This window comes from Epinephelus fuscoguttatus, linkage group LG9 (assembly GCF_011397635.1).
Source record: "Epinephelus fuscoguttatus linkage group LG9, E.fuscoguttatus.final_Chr_v1".
Lineage (NCBI taxonomy): Eukaryota > Metazoa > Chordata > Actinopteri > Perciformes > Serranidae > Epinephelus > Epinephelus fuscoguttatus.
In genome coordinates, this window is record NC_064760.1 from 37,584,644 (window position 1) to 37,605,807 (window position 21,164).

Below are 21,164 nucleotides of genomic sequence, written 5' to 3' on the forward strand. Positions count from 1 at the left end.
TGGTTTCAAAAGTTGGACTGGTTTGAGAGGTTTAAAGTAGTAATTCCACAAAAAGATTATCCCGTAATAGACAGGTCGCTAATTAATTTTCAGTACCTGTAAAATCTTTCACAAGAAAATGATTGTTTTTAGAGACTCTGCTGGCTCAGGGTTGCAGTATGTTCAAGATTGGGGAGTCAACAGAGCTGTAAAATATCAGATGATTACAGAGAGAGGAAAGGAGAGAAGAGAAAGAAACTGTCACAACCCAGGAATGAGTATAATTAGTCCGTTAGTTAGTTTTAAGGCACTAAGAGCAGCTAGCAGAGTTGTTTGAAACCTTTCTCTCTAGTTCTCTTTCTGCTGTATTGCAGTTTTTTTTCTTTCAAGTCACATTATCCCTAAAAGAGACAGAGCACAAGATATTGTTTGATGGCAGTATTTCCTTTTAAGAATTTGCCTTGGAAACAAATGTAACAATATCACAACATTTGCAGGCGTTTGCACTTGTGAAAAGATTTTAAAAGCCATTATTGGACTAAATGAGTAGTCTTAGCAGTTTGTCTCTCTTTTGTCTCTTCCCAATTCAATTCTCTCTCCGCTCATGCAGGTAATTGTAATGATGGAACTTTTACGATGCAGTTGACAACCTCTTCTAACTCCCTCCCCAAAGCAAAGACAGAGAATGAAACAAAAATCTACTTTCATATACCACCAGCCTGACAAAATTGAATTACATGAAATAGTCTCTTGTTTCTTACAGTTCTCCGAGTCCCACCAATGTTTCTGTTGTGACCCAGAAGTAGTTTTTTATTAGATTCCGGGAGAATTTCCTTGATATTAAAGTTCTGTTAACTTTTGAAACCACAATCTTGGATAGTTCTGGTGACATAAATTATTAATAAAACTCATCATACTGTAACTCAATTTGAGGATCAAAGAAAATCTCTCTGATGCTATTTTTTAAATTCTAGTGATGGGGTCAGCCTTGCAGTTATATCTGTATTACACCTTTAACTCTCAGTTTGGGTTTAAAGATGGAGTTGATCTGACTCTGTGTGCGCTGCCTTGTGGTCTCACAGCTGTACGAGGGGACAAACAGGGGAGGTGTGAAGGTTTTATTGAATACTGCTGCTGGTTTACAGATGTAGAGCACCAGTACCAGCAGAATGGGGTTAAATGTGGGCTAATAAAAGAATGTTGCAGCAGGTTGTGTAAGGTATGCTGGCCATAATGTGGCAAAGCAGTGTTTGATCGCATTGTTTATAATGTGGTCAGGCTGAGCCCTTCCTGTTCACCAACAAGTTCTCTCTCAAAGGGACATGCTTACAGATACACTAGGTTCTTGTCATGAAACTACTACCTGATCAACAGAAAATTGATTAATTTATTCAACTCACAATGTGTTCACAATGTTTTTTCTCATGCCTCCATGGTGAATGGAGAATCCAAAGGCAAACGTTCTCTGTGAATTGAAGTAAGTGTGGACTGCAAATAACAACAGCTAAACTATATGAAAAAAATCTGTTTACAAACTCCCACAAAACATATGCAGTATAATCCAATTCTCATTTATCCAGACATGTGCTCAGTACTTCCAAACATGCATTTTCACTAAAATGTAAGATCTGAAACACATTAGTACAAGCAGTCTCATGCACGGATGAGTAGTGTGTCTGGGCACCAGATCAGGCACACCGCTTGTGGGCAAAAGTGTTGTAAACGTTAAGGTTTCAGTAAAGATTCATGTGTTTGGAAGGTGCCGAGCATTCAACTGGATAAACGAGACTTGGATTATACTGCATGAGTTCTGTGAGAGTTTGTAAACAAGGGTTTCGATATTGTTTTGCTGTTGTTAAGCGGGGCCCCCATTAACTTCAATTCATGAAGAATGTTCACCTTTTTGAATTCTTTATTCACCATGGAGGCATGTGAGAAAAACAAAATTTTCTTCAAGAATTCAAGGTACCATGTGGTAAGTAATTGATATACAAATGGCCATTTTGTTGGTGAAGTATTCCTTTAAGTAATTTTAGGAACTCCATAAGCATGTTTATTGGAAAGACAATGTTGGTTTGATGAATGTCGGGTTGGTCAGTCCACTACTTTAGTCTGAACTGAAGTTTCCCACAACTCTGTACAGCCATTCATGTTTTGTTTTTTTAGTGCCACCAGTGTGTTAAAAGTTTTATTGAACCTATAAAAAATCTACTTGAGGGGTTGTCAAAAAAACTTGTACAGACATTCACGGTTTCCCAACAAATAGTTGAATTGTAATAATGTTGAATACTGCTTAACTTTCATCTAGTACCATTCTTGCTTCTCATTTCATAGGTTGTATTAGATAGGTTTGTTGCTTTTTTATGTGTTAAACAAAGTATCATTTGGTTTTGACTTTGCAATGGACTGTAGCAAGTTGTGATATTCATTTTTCACCAATTTTTCCATTTTATAGACAAATATAAACTGATTAACTCAAAGAAAAGTAAACAACAGTGGTTAAGTAGTTTCTGTTGTGTTTTAAAAAATGTACTATAAACTAGTCAGATTTTGTACTTTGCCACAAATCTGCTCACGGCAGAACTCAACACATTGGTTTCTTTCCTGTTGATGATATTCTGGGTCTTCTGTGTTGCAGACAAACTCTTTAGCAGGAAATGCTTGGCTATTATCTCCCTTCTGCCTCACACACACACACACACAAACAAAGAGAGGGAGAGTGCAGACACAGGCAGGAGGCCTTGTGTTTCAGATGGAGGTGAAAGTTCAAACTCTGCCTTGTCATTTTCTCCCCTCTTGTCCTGTGGAGATTTAAAGGAGGTCAGTGACTGGGAGAAGCTCTCGGTTGTTTCCTCTTTTCTGATTAACAGCAGCCACATCTACCTCCTCCAGCCCCTCCAGCTCCGCTCTTCTTCCTCCTCCACCTCTCCTCTTCTCCTCCACCTCTCCTCCAGTCCAGTGTAGATTAAGGGGTTCAGTGAATTGGAGAAGTCGCAAGTCATTTCCAGGATTTATGGCGAGAAAACAAAAACTGCTTCACTCTGTTTCCTCCACTCTCTCTTTTTTGGTCCTTGTGTCTCCTAACACTGACCATCCTTGGTTGTTTTGTTGAGAAATTGCAGTAGTTGAATTAAGGTCAAATGGCTGGGTGAAAGGCCATTTAGAGGTTGCGCAACAGTCTGATTGGAGATGCTATCTGTCTGGATGTGTACGTGTTTGTGTCGCATGGTGCTATGGAAATGGAAATAAAAAGGAAAAGTTCTTTAAAGAATCAGAATCTGCTTTTATGGCAAAGTAAATGAGGACACATACATGGAATTTGAATCCTTTTTAGTGCTCTCAGTGTACATACCCAGAAAAAGACGTACAGTTGAAATAAGGACAACAAAGCTGAATAAAGATAAAAATAAACATTTGACTTCCATTTATCTATTTATGTATCAAAGTGCCTACTTTCAACCTTTGTAGATTAACCATAGTGTAGGCAGTATTAAAGACGTATTTCATTGCTGGGAAGAAGGTCTTTTTATTAACTGGGCTGTCAGTGCAGTGGAAAGATGCAAATACTTTTGAAACCTGGTCCTACGTGACCAGAGAAAACTGGCATTCGTTTTTGCTCAAGAGGTAGAAACCCTCCAACAACCAGAATGCACTATGTTTCTCCAGACCAATTACCGCCCCCGCTGGTGGGTGACATAATGCAAACAGGTCTGTTTGACACAATGGCAGCTGGCAGGCAGCAAACAAGCTTGTGTTACAGTTTAATGGTTTGCTAAAACATGTTTCTGAAACAGAATCTTAGTTAATATTTGATCAGCACTGCTTATTTTTACTGTTTGAGTTCAGTTTTTTCAGCCTCTGTTTTCACTGTGCAGGAAACAGTGGCTCCCTCTTCCTGTTCACAAACTCTTGCTATCACAGCTTAATACAGCGCTAAAATATGTTTCTGAAAACACTTGAGGCAAAAAATAGGCAGTGCTGTACCATAATTGTGATTTATATCCGATCAGCACTGCCTAGTTTTAGTGTTTGATCGAGTTTTGGTCTGAGTTTGACAGAGAGAGAGAGAGCGAGAGAGACAGAGGGAGGCGAGTCTATATCTTGATATGGTTCGATACTCTGTGTCCGCTGTGGTGGCATGGATAGAGGGCAATATGAAAATGAGGAAGTACAGCCTGCAGTTGTTGCAACAGCTTGGAAGAGGCAGCAAATAGGAATGACTTAAAACACGTCATCAGGCGGAGTTTCGCTGTCTCTCCTGGGTTTCAGGGGTGGGGGTTGGCGGTATCTAGGCACTGGTTAGATGGAAGGAAGTTTACTACAGTTCATTCACACATACTACCCACATCGTTTTGATACAAAGCTGGTTGAAAACTGGAGAAGACTCCCTTTAAACATGTAATGTTTGTGATAGTTTAATGTAATTCTCAAAGGAAGAAAAACCAGGAAGTGAGGAGAGAGATCTGGAGGAGTTACTCTCAGAGCAGAAGTATGACACTTCTCAACTACTCTATGCAGAACTCTTAAAATCCTCCATGTGGTGTAGTGTGTGACATACTCTGTGAGTTATCCCAATGGGGATCAATAAAGTAACCCGATTCTGATTTCTACTAAGCATAATCTACTTTGAATACCCATCAATCAGTCTGACATTAATATTTAGTCACCCAAATAATACTGAACATGGAGTTTGATTTGCACTGTATCTGTTTTTCTGTCCAGGAGGAAGAAGAGGAGATAAAACTGGAGATCAACATGTTGAAGAGTTACTCCCACCATAGAAACATCGCTACTTATTATGGAGCTTTTATTAAGAAGGGTCCTGCTGGACAGGACCACCAACTCTGGGTTTGTAAACTACTCTACTTGTTTTTGCTATTGAGTTAAAATATATGTATATATGTGTGTGTGTGTGTGTGTGTGTATATATATATATATATATATATATTATGAAATAGGTTAGGGCTGTACCAAATGTCCATTTTTTTTTTTTGTTGGCTTCAGTTGAGGTGTCTTCTGCACTGTTGTCTTCTACAAATAGCATAACACTAATAATATTAGTCTAGCATAATCTTAATCTGCAGCTGTGCAGAAATACAAGGTTAAAACAGAATGTTTAGAAATGCAAAAAAAAAAATTATAAAAAAATCTGTGCAGCAAGTGATTTAGAATTTGAATGTCAAAATTATGGATAATGCCTAGAACAATTTTGTTCTGCCCTAAAATAGCTGCTACTCTTCTGCCTTTATTTTGAAACTATCATACAGTATGTCATATGTGTTTTGGTTTTTTTTCAAGATCATTCTCATAACAATCACAGTTGTTTTGGCTGGTACCTACATGCCTGACATTTCCGTATGCTTCCATCTAGTTGGTGATGGAGTACTGTGGGGCCGGCTCTGTGACAGACTTGGTGAAGAAGACTAAGGGGAACTGTCTGAAGGAGGACTGGATAGCTTACATCTGCCGAGAGGTGCTCAGGGTACGGTCGACATAAAAAATGCACACTCACCACAGCATGCATACACACTATAGAACTGTATGGGAGACTCAACAATGGAACTTTGTTTCTGAGGTGTTGTTATGCTAGAGGCCCTTTTTAGTGCTGGTTAAAACAGAGGTAGTAATTTGTGTGTGGATGCAAACTAAAGGCTGGATGAGTTGTTGCTGTTGTCTAAGAAACATGATGCTACTTTTAGTGTTGGATTTTTTTCTTTCTGCAAAAACATCAAAGAGAAGAAGCCAAACTGATGCTCAGTATCTCTGTCATGTTTTCCCACTGTGACTCTGAGGGAATAATTGATCTATTTTTTCATTTATATACTTAAAAGGCCAGTTTAAAACACATGTCTGTAAGATGTTATGGTTATCATTATGAGAGATCACAGGGTCCTGAGAAAGACTCCGGGATGTTTGCACTGCTCTCTGCATTGCTCTGTGTGTGTGTGTGTGTGTGTGTGTGTGTGTGTGTGGCTCTAGTAACAGACCTACACATACACAAACAGCAGATCAACTTGTATCAACTCAGTTTTAACATATGTGTCCTTGATGCAAAGTTATCACTGACAGAATGAAAGTGAGATTATTTTTCAATAGAAAAAAAACTTGAGGCACAAAGCGCTCTGGACTGTCGCCAGTGTTTCCCCTGCTGCTGTCAGCCATGCTGTCTCTTCATTGTTTCAACATCACAGTGCCACACACAAACACACACAGACACCCGGCAAAGCATGGTGAAGTCATTGTCTGAAATAAGACTCACTTCCTTTGTTTATTTAACCTCCTTTGAAGAAGCGAGAGTACACACACACACACACACACACACACACACACACACACACACTTAAACTGTGCCACAGTAGCTTGTGCTACTAGGTCACTCTGCTACCTTAAGCAAGGATATTTTGAACTTTCCTGGAAGGGAAAAGCAGGCAACACACTTGAAATAAATCCTACTCTTTGTTCAGTATTCCTTCAAAAGAAGCACATAATGCTTGTACTATTTTAGAGTGCTTGCGACTTCATACTATGTGGTCATCTGACTCTGTATCTATCTGTGTGTTTATGTGCGTGTATATTTGTCTTTCAGGGTCTTTCCCATCTTCACTCCCATCATGTGATTCACAGAGACATTAAGGGACAAAATGTTTTGCTCACAGAGAATGCTGAAGTCAAACTGGGTATGACACATCGACACATGCACTGTGGTTTCTCAAGCACATCCGCGTGCCTTCAGGCAAAACAGAGGAACAGTCACACAGTCTTACATGCATACATGCATAAATCTCATGAAGGGGCAAAGATTGTGGTTGCTTTGAAACATGAAATTGTCCCACTTTTTTCATGTTTCAGTTGACTTTGGAGTGTCGGCACAGCTGGATAAGACTATCGGTCGAAGAAACACCTTCATCGGTACTCCCTATTGGATGGCTCCAGAAGTCATTGCCTGTGACGAGAACCCCGAGGCCACATATGACTACAGGGTACTTCATTACATGGAAATAGTTGTGTTTCTGGCCAGCTGTACACACATTTTCATCCTCATGTTTCATCTTTTTCATGAATGTATAAGTAAGGCATCCAACAGGAAAATGAGAAAGTGTAGAGCATTCAAACATTCAATAGTACTGAGAACGTTATTGCCCTTTAGAATCGCCCTGCAAATGTAGGCCATTTTTTATGTTGTCTGAAGGTAAAAACTAAGAGTGTAAATGTTTTTTTTGTTTTATTTTTAATGTAGCAGTTGATCAACTACATACAACAACACATACAGTGGAGACAACAAAGATTGGGATGAACTGCAGTGCAATAAGACTGAAAGGCCTCGCCTTTTGGCTTCACTCAGGGACCAACACACAATCACTGTAGTTAGACACATAAAACAGGAAGAAAATAGATCTGAAGCATAAAAACTTGGGGCTGGAGTTGTACCCACTGATCATTTGACACAACCCTTCCCTCTCAGCTCTGGTCAGGAATGTAAGTCCCCATGTGACTGGAGAAAGATGAGCAGCCATCGTCCACTTCTGAGCTCCACTGATAATGACTGTTTGTTAAATGTCCGATCAGTGCTGATTTATCGGTTAACCTCTTAAATACGAGAATTCACTGACGCAGTTACATGTGGGAGGGGTAGAGATTACATATATAATTGGATTTCAGTCTGTCTCAAATGCTTCTTGGGTGCATTTACTTATCTTTTTTGATATCTGATAGTTATCTGATCTGCACAAGAATTGTGAGGTGTTAATTGGGTCTCAGCCTACATCACATCATATTCAACAGAAGACTTTTCATCACTATTCATAACAGAATTTCATTACTGGCAGAAAGTCTTTGAAGGGAGCCTAAAAACTCTTTAGTGATGCTGAGAAAACATCACCCAAACCTTTGACCAGAAAGTTTCTGTTCACTCTTGCTGATTAGATAGCGTATATCATAGTTCACAGAGACATCCTTGAATGGAATCTCAGCTAATTGTGTGCTATTCTGGAAGTAATTAGGCAGTGACTTCTGAAATCCAGTACATTGCTGAAAAGAATCCACTGATTTATTTATTTTTTTGTTCTTTTGTAAAATGCCAGAAATTTGGCTCCACGTCCTGGAAATTGTTTCTGGAATTCCTGGATCTGTGCTCACACACTACGCACACACTGATTTACAGTTTGAATATAAAGAGGAAATCCCAAGTTTACAGGAAATTAACCAAACTCAAGCTAAGTTCTGTGCATTCACCAGTCTTAACCTTTTCCTGTCTCTCTTGATTGCAGAGTGACCTCTGGTCTTTAGGCATCACGGCTTTAGAGATGGCTGAAGGAGCCCCTCGTAAGTTAGAGATGCACCCCAACATACACACAATGTTGACTCATGTCATTGATGTCAAGCAGTTAAATTTTATCTATGTATAGTTCCACTCAGAATTGATTTAATTTTCTGCTTTCTATCACTGCTCCTGTCCCCATCTGGTTCTTTCTGTCTCTCACTGTCTCTGTCAATCTCTCTTTTCCTCTCATACTCTCTATCTTTGTTTGTAGCTCTGTGTGACATGCATCCAATGAGAGCTCTGTTTCTGATTCCACGAAACCCTCCTCCCAAACTCAAGTCAAAGAAATGGTAAGCCTGCGACCACATTCACAGACACACATATATTATGTGTGTATATTGTATTTACAACAGGAAGTAGAGGGCAGTGTTTTCTCTCCTGAAAGCAGGTGGTCTTTGATTTGGGTTTTAATGCTTTAGAAAGTCAGAGAAAAGATATCCCAACTCTCTCTCTGTGATGAAACTGAAAGTCACTGGGGCATGTCCAGGCATGTTCAGCAAGCAACAAGATAAACCATTCACGGTATAAAATAAAGGATGGAGCCATCCACTGGTTTGTAGCCTGCGGTTTTGAAGCCTTGACTTTGGCATATTGGCTTTCACCATCTATTTTTTTATTTTATTTATTTTTTTGAGCCAGAAGTGGCCATATTTGGGCAAGGGGTTGGCACTGTGGAGGAATGGGTTGTGGATCTGACACTTGGACACTATTCGTAGACAGTCTGTCACTCAAAGCAGCCTTCCTTTAATTATGCGTAACTTTAAGCCTTCATAAAATGTAAACAGGTGAATTAGATGACAATGCACCCTCTGTACAGTTGTTATAAATGTTGAAATTAGCTATGGACACCAAAACCTGTTTTTTGTACCAGGCTGTAAGCATGTTTATTTCTGCTGTTGGACACTTTAACATGGGGGTCTTAAGGGACTTACTTGCTTCTGGAGCCAGCCTCAAGTGGCCATTAAAGGAACTGCAATTTAGGCCTTGATTTTGTTGCTTCAATGAAACTCACAACCTGTAAAACATTTGTCCTTTATTAAAATGAACACAATGCTGCCATTTTAATCTCAGAGTTTTTATTAACCCCTCTCTCTTTTACTGTCCTGTTATCCCATCTCCTTCTCTTCCATATATAATGGATAAGATGGAACGGGTGGTTGAACTCATGCTGTCTTTCATTCAGAATTAATGTCATCAGAAACATGGGTTCATAGGACAGCTTTTAATAGCTCCAACAGTCCTTTTACCTCAGGGCCTCCCAAAGGCAGCAAGCAAACCAAAATCTAAGCAGCAACACATATTCCTTCCGTTTTCTGTGTTCAGATCACGGACTACATACCTCTTAAATTTTAGGAGTATTTCATTACCCATATATTTCCTGAGCAAAAGTTAAGCTCAACATTTTTTGAAAGGATTTTCCTTGGTAATAATCCAACAAGTGATTACTAGCTTGCAGACGATAGGTGAGTTTAAACAAATATTTAAGAATTTTATGGCATGTTGTAGAAGTTGTTATTGATTGAAAAATGTTTGACTCATGAACCTGCTGGTTTTTATTCTAGTCTGTTACATCTGATGAAAACTTTTTATGTCACTTTGACTGCACATTTGCACATTATGTTAGTTTGCTCCACTTTATTATTTTCTTACTGTGTTCTCACCTCATACATTGTTACATACTTTTGGAGTGCTTTTTAATTTTTTTTAATTATAATGTCTATGCAAACCTTCCTTTAATAAAGAGATTATTTAATTAAAAGTTACCAATCTTAATAAATAAATGTGTGAGAGTGTAAGTTAAAAACAAAGTTTGAAATATGCAGTGCTTTCACTGTCATGGTAAAGACTTCAGTCAGTGAAAATGCCGCAACCTATTTAACTAATGTAGCACAGGTATGGGTTACATGTGTTTCAAATTTCTTCTCAGTTGAACCACTTCTCATTTGTCAACTCAAGTTTATTTATAGACCGTTTTAAGGTCATTTTACCACAGAGTGCTTTACAGATGGCATCTAACAAGAACCTGACCAAACATGATAATGAAGAAGAGAGTGCAAACTATATCTTTAAGTGAAGCTTGGTGTTGCAGTTTAGAATAAATTAATTTGGATTTGAGAATTAAGAAACTCATTGATATTATTGTGTTATGTAAAGGCTAACTTAGTCTCCTGATCAGGCATATAATCTATACCTGAATTAATTAAAAAAAATTCAGTTTGTTAGGGCACATATATATTTATTTATATTTTACCAACAAAATGATCACTTGTATATTAATCACTCACCCCATGTTACATGAATTTGTGAAATACTTTGCTCTGCTCATATGCCTTAATGGTGAATGGAGACTCAAAAATTGGAAATAATCTTCATTCATTTTTGCCATGGGGGGCCAAGTTTAACAAGAGCAAAATTATATCAAATCATCTGTTTACTAAATCTCACACAACTCATGCAGTGCAATTCAAGTCTCATTTATCCAGTCGTATGCTCAGTATTTCCCAAACACACAACAGGCGCCTGTGTAAGTGTGTGTCTTTGAACTCTGCTCAATGGAAAGAACAAGCAGAGTTGAAACACCCTGGCGTGCTACTCATCTGTTTGTGAGACTCCTTATGTGGAAGTATTTTAAAAAGTAATGCTGTAGTAAAAATGCATGTTTGAGAAGGACTGAGCATACGACTGGATACATGAGGACCCCTATGGCTTTAATTCATCAAGCATTTTTGGATTTGTTGACCATGGAGGCATAAAAGAAAAAAAAGTTTTCTTTATGAATTCAATGTGATATGTGGTGAGTAACTGATGTACAAATGAACATTTTGTAGGTGAAGTATTCTCTAAAGCAGACTTTATATAGTGTAGGTTTTTACAATACTCTTAACTCTTTTTCATTAACATGTTTTGTTTGTCCTTTCCTCCATCTTCTCTCTTTGGCTGCCTCTCTTTCTTTCATAGGTCGAAGCGTTTCTTGTCGTTTGCTGATAGTTGTCTGGTCAAGAACCATTTGCAGCGACCGACCACTGACGCCCTGCTCAGACACGCTTTCATCCGGGACCTGGCTAATGAGAGACAAGTTCGCATCATGCTCAAAGATCACCTGGACAGAACCAGGAAGAAAAGGGAGAAAGGTGAGAACAAACTGATGTAATAGATAAACCAGTAACAGATGTGTGAAGGGCTAAAGAAATGAGGTAGAGGAGATAGATAGAAGGATGTCGAGAGGGTCTAACAGGTACGGTAGACAGGTACGGTAGATAGATGGATGCACAGAATATTAAATGCAGTCTGCGATTATAGTTTCTGTCTTAGTTTTATAGGACTGAAACCTGAACTGCGGCCAGATTTTTTTCCCTGGGATTTCCTGAGTTTTCCTGAGCAAAACTGACTCACTTGAATTGATTCCAGTGAGTCAGTTATTATTCAGTTCTTGTATTTACAACTGAATTTATTCATCTGATGTGCTTATATAGGATGACTTACAGTGGTAATGATGATCCTAGGGAATTTTTCCATGGGCTGGTGACCTAAAGGAGAACCTGTGCTGATATTATTTTCTATTTCATGCCATGTGATTGTTTGTCAGTAGGGTGAGAGGGTAACTCTGCACAAGGAGAGCTACAGCATGGTTTTCATTTACTTCAAGTCACAGGGTGGTCCAGCAAGGACTGGATCCAAAACACATACAAGCAGAAATAAGTGAACACATGCTTTTCACAATTTTTAACAATGACACGATTTTGAATAAAGACACATGCACGCAAGCACTTACTGTAAAAACAAAAAGCCACACAGTTTGACTCTACGAAACACAGAGAAAGAGGAGAAGTGTCCTGATTTAACACCCACATTTATTCTACATAGAGGTCACCATCTCTGACCTGCATTGTTAGAATTGTGCAGGTGTTTGAGAGGTGATTCTCAGACAGTGAGAGTCAAGGAATCTGGTTTGGAAAACTAATGAAATTTCTAAATACTTTACAAATAGGGCACTTCACAGAGTAGATTTTCCATTATGTCTCACTAATTCACTGCATTAGGTGAGTTTCAGGCAGCCTGGAGTGGAATAAGACCTACCGACACACTTAAGCTGAGCGAGTGCACCAGCTGCACTAATGGCACAGCAGCTGCTTCGCTCAGGCTGTTAAAAACACTGCATTTCTGCTAATTTATTGCATGCTGTTTGTGGAAATGTTTCATTAGGTTAGGTGTTACCCACAATTTACACAACGCCTTTTGCATGTATTATATATTGCTGTGTCTTTATTTTGCTACAGTAGACCACACTTCATAACATCTTCAGCCCACTAGTGCTGCAGTGCACTGCAACCACAAAGACAGTTTCAGGCAAGGGAGCACTGAAAGTTTTTATGCCTCTGTGTCGGTGATAGCCGTGACTGGAGGCATTATGGTTTTGGGTTGTCTGTCAGTCCATCCGTATGTGTGTTTATCTGTCCCCTTTTCAGGCACACAGTATCTTTAGAAGGCCTTAAGGCACAACTGTCCACTTGGACTTAAATGAACTGATTAGGTTTTGGTGGTCAAAGGTCAAAGTCACCGTTACCTCGTCTGTCTCATTCTCATGAAAGCAAGATCTCAAGAACACCTTTAGGGAGCTTCCTCAAATTTGGCAAAGACGTCCACTTGGACTCAAGAATGAACCATTTAGAATTTGATGGTCAAAGGTCAAGGTCACTGTGACCCAAAACCACATTTTTGGCCATAACTCAAGAATGAATCTGCTAATTGTGACAAAACTTCACACAAATGTCTAAGAGAATATAATAATGAAATGATAACATTTTATATCCAAAAGGTCAAAGGTCAGCTCACTGTGACATCATAATGTTCTGCAAAAACACCTCTGTCCATTATTTAACACCATCACTAAAGAACAGAAGTGGAGACATTTGGTCAGATACTAAATTGGGGACACTAATCTTGGGTGTCCACATTGAAACTGTGCTGATTGTACAGATCTTCTGTGTCTTCTAAGTTTTCACAGACATGGATGCAAACAGTAACTGCAACTTTACTGGTTTGCAGAGGTATACAATCACAAGGTGGTAATTCTAGTTTAGACAGATGTTGATATATCCATATGATTATGATTCATATATTACTACTGGTTGGACAGCAGGTTTCCCTACTGTGCCAGTTATGCCAGATATTTTAATTGAGCTGAATACAGCGGAAGGGCAACAGCAAGACGGCCAGACAAAATGAGCGAGAGAGCAAAAGAGGGAGAATGTTAGGTCGGGCCAAAAGGCTGCACAGTACACCGCTGACCTTTCCTTTCCTTTTCTACAGAGTTCAGTCGGGAAAATGTTCAACAGTAACAGAGATTGAGACAAGAAAAAGAAGGGCAGGTGTAGGGACAAAAAAAACAAGAGACAAATTAGGGAATGTGGAGAGGGTGGGAATTGTATCCTCATCCTGCTCTTAAAATGAATCATACTCTGTATGAGTAGCATGTGCTGAATATATGACAGCAATGACAGTAGGAGAAAAGGAGTGGGGGGAGGGTAATAGAAGATGAAGATATTTATGACTTTGCTTCTCTTTTGTTCACACGTTGATATTCAAGCAGTGTAAGAAATCCCTGTACTGTCCATTAGGTTTATTCTTCATTTTGGAAACTGAAAGACAGGCGGATCAGAGGGGCAAGAGACAGAAAGAGACAGTGATAACAACAGAGGGAAAGAGAGACAGAAACAGACCAGAGAGAGAGAGAGAGAGAAGCTGAGAGGGGAAGGAAGGAGGAAACAGAATGGCCATCTGGTTCTAATCTTCTGTTAGCTTATAAAAACACACTAATGACTGGTAGAGTTTCTGCATGCTGCATGTGTTTGTGTGTGTGTGTATGTGTGTGTGTGCCCCTATGCCTCTCCAGAGTAATGAAATGCCGGTAGTCTAAGTGCGTGTGGGAAAAAGTCACTGCTGCATGAAAAAGAAAAAAAAAAATCAATGCGGCGGACATGATGCAAAAAGGATGTGTCATTTTCAGCATACCCAAGAGTGTAGTTAGGCCAAAGATGGTCTATGTTTTGGAAGATGAATCACAAAAAAAAACGGCCACTTCTCAGTCGGCAGAAGTAGGCATTAACCCTCAAATTGCTCTTCTCTCCTGCAGCTTTGGCTCAGAAAGACACGACATGAGCCAAAACTTTCAAACATGACATCACAGCAACAGAGCAGAGGTTCCCTCCGTGCGTTACAAAAGCAGAATTTGTCAGTCGTATTCCTTCTTCTTGGCTCGAACAAACACACCTTTCAGCGTGTTAATGGCAACATATGGTGTGTCAAGTGAATGTTCAAGTTAGCCTGAGCTACATTCACACCATATGTTGGCCAAATGTTGTTATGCTAAGCTGGCTGGCCCATCTTCCTGGCCTTTGGACAGAAAGCCCATTGGAACAGTGTCCTGTGGCGTGTGCAGTGATTTCTGTGTAGAAAGACTCTCAGAAACCCTCGACAGTTTTCCAATCCATAATCCAAACTATTAGGTCTAATATACATTCAAAAACAGTTATACTAAAACAGCACTTCTATGACACTCATGTGTGTCGGCAGAGAATAACGCTAATTCATATGTGTTATGGATCCCATAGAAGGAGGCGCATGTAAAAGGAGAGAGCATTTTTTCAGTGACTGCATTGGGTCAGGATTGAGATGATTCAGCAGTGTTGTTTTGAAGCCATGGTGTAACAACTTTGTCCCATATGTCTTCCACTAAACAAGACTCTCATTTACTTTCTTATTGCCCAAGTTTGCCCACACTATACTTTAGTGTGGCTTTGATAATGACTAAATTGCTACTGGCAGCAGACGATGAAAGAACAAGACGGCAGGCATGGAGGAATTTTTAATGAAACAGTGGCTGGTCGAGAAAGCCAGAGATGCAGTACTGTGTGCCAGAGAAGAATGCCCACACCAGTGCAAACACATCAGAGGCCTTCACTCCAAGCACCACCCACGATCATACCTCATTTCTGACAAACACTGAAAGCATCATTTTACAGTGGAGAACCAGCCAGTTTCACACTCAGACATGCGGCTGGGGTTAAAATGGACACCAAAGTGGAGCAGGACACATTCCACAAGTGCTTTGCAGCTGGTGCTATGATAAAACCCAGGTCTTAAATGCAAACTTTTCTATGTGAAAATTAGCATTTGCTATGTGAACTGACAGAACTCATTAATCGTTTTAGCTTCAATAGTTGTCTCAGTGTTTTAAAGGTATACTATGCAGGGTTATTGATTTCTTTTCTTTAAAGGGGTCACCAGTTAAAGTGTGCATTGTGGTGTTGCGTTTTAGTGGTACATGCCCACAAACCTCCCAGAAAACCCAAGCAGAGGGCAGAGTCTCTGCAGTAATATTCACTGCCACATACTGCTAGTTGGTCAGAGGTTATGATTGAGAGGAGTGGTAAATTGTTAATTTCCATTTCCATTGATCTTTGCAATGAGATTTAGATATATAGTTTTAATGACCTGATACTAACCAAATAAAACACTCATATGCTTTATTTGTGTTTGTGTTTCTCTTACTCAGAGGGTCCAGAGTATGAGTACAGTGGCAGTGAAGAAGAGGATGACGAGGTAACAGAGGAGGAAGGAGAACCCAGGTAAAAGCCTTTTTACACTAGGCATGAATATCTGTTGAGGAAATTGATCACAGGGTGTGTGATGAAAGATTACACACTTGTGCAGCAGGGAGATAACTTAGAAGCACAGTAGTTGCTGCAGATTTCCATACACGGAGAGGACATGGCATTAAGCATACACAGTTTATCAATCTAGATAAACATGCAAACAGTTTCTCAAAGATTTCTAAAATTTAATCATCATTATCAGCGCTAATCAGTAGATTAACACTCACTTATGAGCTCTCTCTCTGCTCAAGTGCTCCTCACATATGAAGCTAATGAATCACTACAGGGAATGTGTGTGTTTCTACGTCCATGGACAGATGCACTAGCATCTCTGTTGCTGTCCCTGGACATCAAACAGCAGATGGCACAAGGAACGGAGCACTTTCTCCTAGGATGAGCTTTAAGTGTGTGTGTGTGTGTGTGTGTGTGTGTGTGTGTATGTGTGTTACTGTGCCCATGACCATCTCATTGGTGAATTGAAAGTGATTGGGTATTTTCCTTCATCCTCAAGTGTACTTCAGTACCCAGCAGTTGCTGTTTTTATCATTGACACTGTCTTCCTCCCTCTCTTCCTCTTCCAGCTCCATAGTGAATGTTCCTGGTGAGTGGACGTTAAGACGGGAGTTTCTTCGTTTACAGACAGAGGATCGTGACGGGGGCAGAGAGGGAGGTCACGGGGGAGGTGTTGGTCAGCAAAGACAACAGGTAGGTGTTGAGTTCATATGCAACCTTTTACACATTGATTTATGATGTATACAGTGATACAATATAAACAATACAATACAGTGAATGACAATGATGACATCAGTGCTCATCTCTAACAAAATATAGCACGTGGAATTTAGTCCAGTTTGTGTATCTGCTTTAATTGAGGAAATGATAGATTGTTTCAGTTTTGTTTTTGTTTTTTTTGAAATGCTAAATATTCATAGGTTCCAGACCGTGAACAATTAACTTTCATGTCAATATATTTTTTTTTAACTATTATTTTTGCCATAAGTACTTTTACACAGAACGCAAATATTATCAAGCAAAATACAATGTAATCTTTTTAGGAGGTCAATTTTTCTAAGCTTTCACTCCATGGATAAAGGCATCAGCCAATCACATTATAGCTAAATTAAGAAGGATTATGAAACAACACCAGGGAGGCTCCACAGTCTAAACCAAGACAGCAAACTTTATCATTCTTTTCAACTTTGACAAGGGCAGCACATACTAGATCCTCTGACTGCCAGATGCTGCTGTGGGTCAGTATGGTCCCAGTATTTGTCACAAATACAAATCACTGCTGGTTTGAATACCTTGGATGCAGGCGAACGTTTTGCAGTTTTGTGTCTTTTTGTGTCCCCAGTGTGTAAAAGCATTAATACTGAAACTATTAAAAACAAAATTGAAACAAAAAATTGAAACAATGAAAACTAAAGAGATGAAACAAACAAACAAACCCATGTAAACTATTGGAAACTCAACAGAATTTAAAAAAAAAGAAAAAGAAAATTAAAAAACCAGAATTAAAGCTGATGAAAAGTACAAAAGTAATATAACTTTGCCAGTTTCAATTGTGAAATCATGTTTTGTCATATATGACAGATAGAATGATTTGTAGGGCTGACAGCATTTACACATTTACCACCAAGCAATTAAGGTCCAAAATAAAGCATTCTTTTTTTATAATTGCATGCAGCTATTTTGTCCCTTCGACCTTAGTCAAGCCGCTACAGCAGCTTCCTGCTGCCTCTGTGATGGAAAATAATGATTTCACTGTGCTATTGAAAGCCTTGTTTCACTATAAAAAACTCCCAGAAGGCTCAATTGACAAGTCAAAAGTAATATGCACCTTGTGTTAAACGGTACTTACTTTGAGTCTGAGCTACCACCTACAACCTGAGCATTCAGCTGATCAGTGGGCAACCACATCACCAAATACGGTGATGTAATACTGTTATTAAAACATTGTGAATCTGGTCTATGGGACTTCCTCAGGTTGCCGTGTTGTCATGGTTTCAAGATCACTCTGTTGTAGCAGTGCAGCACTTATTTGAAGGAAAAAAATCTAAAAGGTCAAGATCATAAAGCAAATTTCTTTGCATTCATTTGATTCCCAATAAAGACAGAATTGCTTCACCTTGTTAAATGGACTTCAAAACTGTTTTGAAATGTAATGTCATGGAATTTTAAACATGCGATTGAAAATGTGATTAATTGCAATTTAAAATGTAAATTTTCGACAGCCCTAATGATTAGTTAATTAATCAAAACATAACTGGCACATTAATTGATAATGATGTTAACAATTGGTAGTGTCAGCCCTAATTATTAATAGCAGTTGTTATAGTGGAAAGAGGTCATTTACAAAGTGTGCTTTCAGTACAGCAACTTTGAGTTCATTCATTTAGCTCATTTAGTCTAGATTTTTATCACACAGGAAATGTATAAAACATCTCAACTCATATTAGTTGGAAAAGTAGACGACCATAATATCCACTCTGAGCTCTAATCCGATTTCACACTTAGCAATTAACCTTTAGTCTTGTAAAAAGTTTTGGGTGTAACTGTCTCATATCGCAGTTGAAACAGCGGGCAATTTGACCCTGGATCAAAGTCAAACATAATTCAGTTTTGGTTTTATTAGTACAGAGCCAAGTTAACCTAATATATTTAACCTTCAAATCAAAGACTTGAGTGTGTGGAAAGCCTGTGTCATTTTCTTAATTTTATTTCAACCATGATGTTATCATATTCCTGTCCAGGCATTACAGCAGCACCGGCAGCAGTTGGCGGAGCAGGAGCGATACAAGCAGCAGTTACTAGCTGACAGACAAAAGAGGATCCAACAGCAACATGAGCAGCGGCAAAAGTTAGAGGATGTAAGTATCACTTCTTCACATTTTCCCTCTGAATTCACTGAGCATTTATAGGTCAATAAGCAGGAGATAAAACATTTCAGAGGAAGAGAAGATTAGTTCAAATCCACCATTTTAATCAGAGACATCTTTACAAGAAACACATCAGTGTCATCTTCCACCTTCTGAGTCACATCCTTACTCTGCCCACTAACTGCTCCCACACGTATGACCTCGGAAGCTTTTACTTGTCTGATATGTGATCCCACAACATCCTGCAACTATTGCAGCCATGTGTCATGTTGATAATCTCAGAGCTGGAATTTTTTACTGTGCGTTGTGCTTCTTAAGAATGCCAGCTAAATGCATATAAACAGAAAATGTACATGTTGCGACAAAGTGAACAATAAACACAACAGTGCCATTCACACTTGCCCAAATATAGTTTAGTTAATGATTTTGGCTTGACTGTTGTCAGTGTGCTTAATTTTGTGATCATGGGTACTGTGTTTGCTGTTTACAGCAGCAGAGGCGGCAGCTGGCAGACTGCGCCTATCAGTGGGCAGAGCTTCAAGAGATCTTGCTTGGGGAGGAGTCTGATCTCCATGACAACAGAATCTTACTGGATGAGAGGAACAAGAGGAGTGACAGGAGACAGGTAAAGATCAACTTTTGGTTTTGTATTCATCACTTTAGTTTTTTTTGTTGTTGTTAATGGTAGGTGAGGATAGGGGCTCAGTTTTCTCCCCTTTGTGCTTTTTTTTTTTTTTTTTTTAGATTTTGTGTTTACAATAAGGATGCACCGAAATGAAAATTTGTGGCCGAAGCCGAATATTATTAAACGCTTGGCTGAATACCGAGTGCCGAATACCGAATATCATTGTTTAGTTTTTCATTAGTTTTTGCACATGAACCCCCTCCAGATTAGTGTTGCCACGGTACCAAAATTGGATCCCACTGTGCGATACCAATGAAAATATCATGGTTCTGAGTAGTATCACGATACCACAGCAAAAATGAGGCAGATGTGCCTTTTGTCATTTATAAAAAGATAAATCACTTTTCTATTATACATCAGTGATATTTCAATGGAATAAATTACTTACTGACTTATTTATACTTCAAAAACAGCATCAATGAGTGATTAACATAGGGGGGATCAAAATGAAATAAATAAATAAAATAAGATAAGATAATAAGAATCAACCAGCCACCCTCCTCCCCTGACAGTCCCTTCATAAGTAAAGAACAGTCCCTAAAGTGCAGTGAGGTTTGTGGGCCGTGAACGGCTCGTTTCTCCTCTGACACGTCACATACCTGTGTTCGGCTGGCTCGGCTGTTCAGGTACTTCTGGGCAGTCGTGACGGCAGGAAGAGGATATTATTGGAGCCGACTTCTCCATCGCCGGTAAGCCGATGGCCGCCGTATTTGACAGGAATACATTATTGTCTGTGTCTGTGACCCCGTTCAACCCACAGTCGGTGGGATTCGCCTTTCGTTTCTGCTGGTGGTTGAAATCTGTAGGCTGCTCGCACAGCGTTCTGAATGATTTAAGCCTATTTTGCTCGCTCCAAACTATTTTTAGACGCAAATGCGAGTGCGGTGACGGACGGATCGCCACACTACCAACATTTTATTCCGCTCGTCACGGCACGCTGTTTGATTGCGTTATCAAAACACGCCGCTATTATTCGGCCTTGCTTTTAACTTATTCCACCAAATACCGAATGTGTGTTTTTTTGCAATATTCGGCCGAATATATTCAGTTACTGAATATTCGGTGCATCCCTAGTTTACAATGTACTTCACTTCCCTGCATGAAATTGGGTATTAAAAGAAATTTTGAAGGAAATCAGAATTCATTTTAAAGCAGACACTAGGAATGCTGGTTCTGTCCAGTACTGGTCCTACACTTTGCTCCAGAGTGCAAAATCTCTGTTGGATAGGATGTCATGAAATGTTAATTTTCATAATGTAAAATTGGCCAAATATGGCTGATGACACAGGACTCCCTAAAAAACTTCATGTGGATGGGTGTGGATTTGCAGGACTTGTTAGTGCACGCTTTGGTGAGCTCCGGGACTGTCTCACCCCATCCTCGAAATGCATGTTCATACATATAATATGAGATCAGGTTATTTAATAAGTATGAAGGCATACATGATATTTTATTCATGTTTTCCTGTAATTTGTACAGCTGGTCTCACACCAGTGTACATGGAAGTTAAAAGTCTTCCATGTAAGCCTGGGTGGGCTGGGCGTAAATCAGAATACAGACCCCCCATCTGAGTAGATTTTGTTGTGGGACATGATTTAGTCCATCTAAATTTCAATATATTTTAGCACCATTAAGTTGTTCACATT

General features: G+C 39.3%; 1 protein-coding gene across 3 annotated transcripts in view; it reads left to right on the forward strand.

Annotated features, from left to right (window-relative positions):
* Window positions 1-21,164, forward strand: part of si:zfos-2326c3.2 (misshapen-like kinase 1) — an 84,619-nt gene that overhangs the window by 17,774 nt on the left and 45,681 nt on the right. For 2 of the 3 annotated variants that reach the window (XM_049585195.1, XM_049585197.1), the window contains exons 4-14: window positions 4,702-4,827; window positions 5,351-5,461; window positions 6,566-6,656; window positions 6,829-6,959; window positions 8,247-8,301; window positions 8,511-8,589; window positions 11,258-11,430; window positions 15,855-15,927; window positions 16,536-16,659; window positions 18,708-18,824; window positions 19,324-19,458. In XM_049585195.1, the coding sequence (XP_049441152.1) occupies window positions 4,702-4,827; window positions 5,351-5,461; window positions 6,566-6,656; window positions 6,829-6,959; window positions 8,247-8,301; window positions 8,511-8,589; window positions 11,258-11,430; window positions 15,855-15,927; window positions 16,536-16,659; window positions 18,708-18,824; window positions 19,324-19,458 (1,215 nt within the window). The remainder of the gene's footprint in view (window positions 1-4,701; window positions 4,828-5,350; window positions 5,462-6,565; window positions 6,657-6,828; window positions 6,960-8,246; window positions 8,302-8,510; window positions 8,590-11,257; window positions 11,431-15,854; window positions 15,928-16,535; window positions 16,660-18,707; window positions 18,825-19,323; window positions 19,459-21,164) is intronic. The other variant, XM_049585196.1, reaches the window with a different exon arrangement.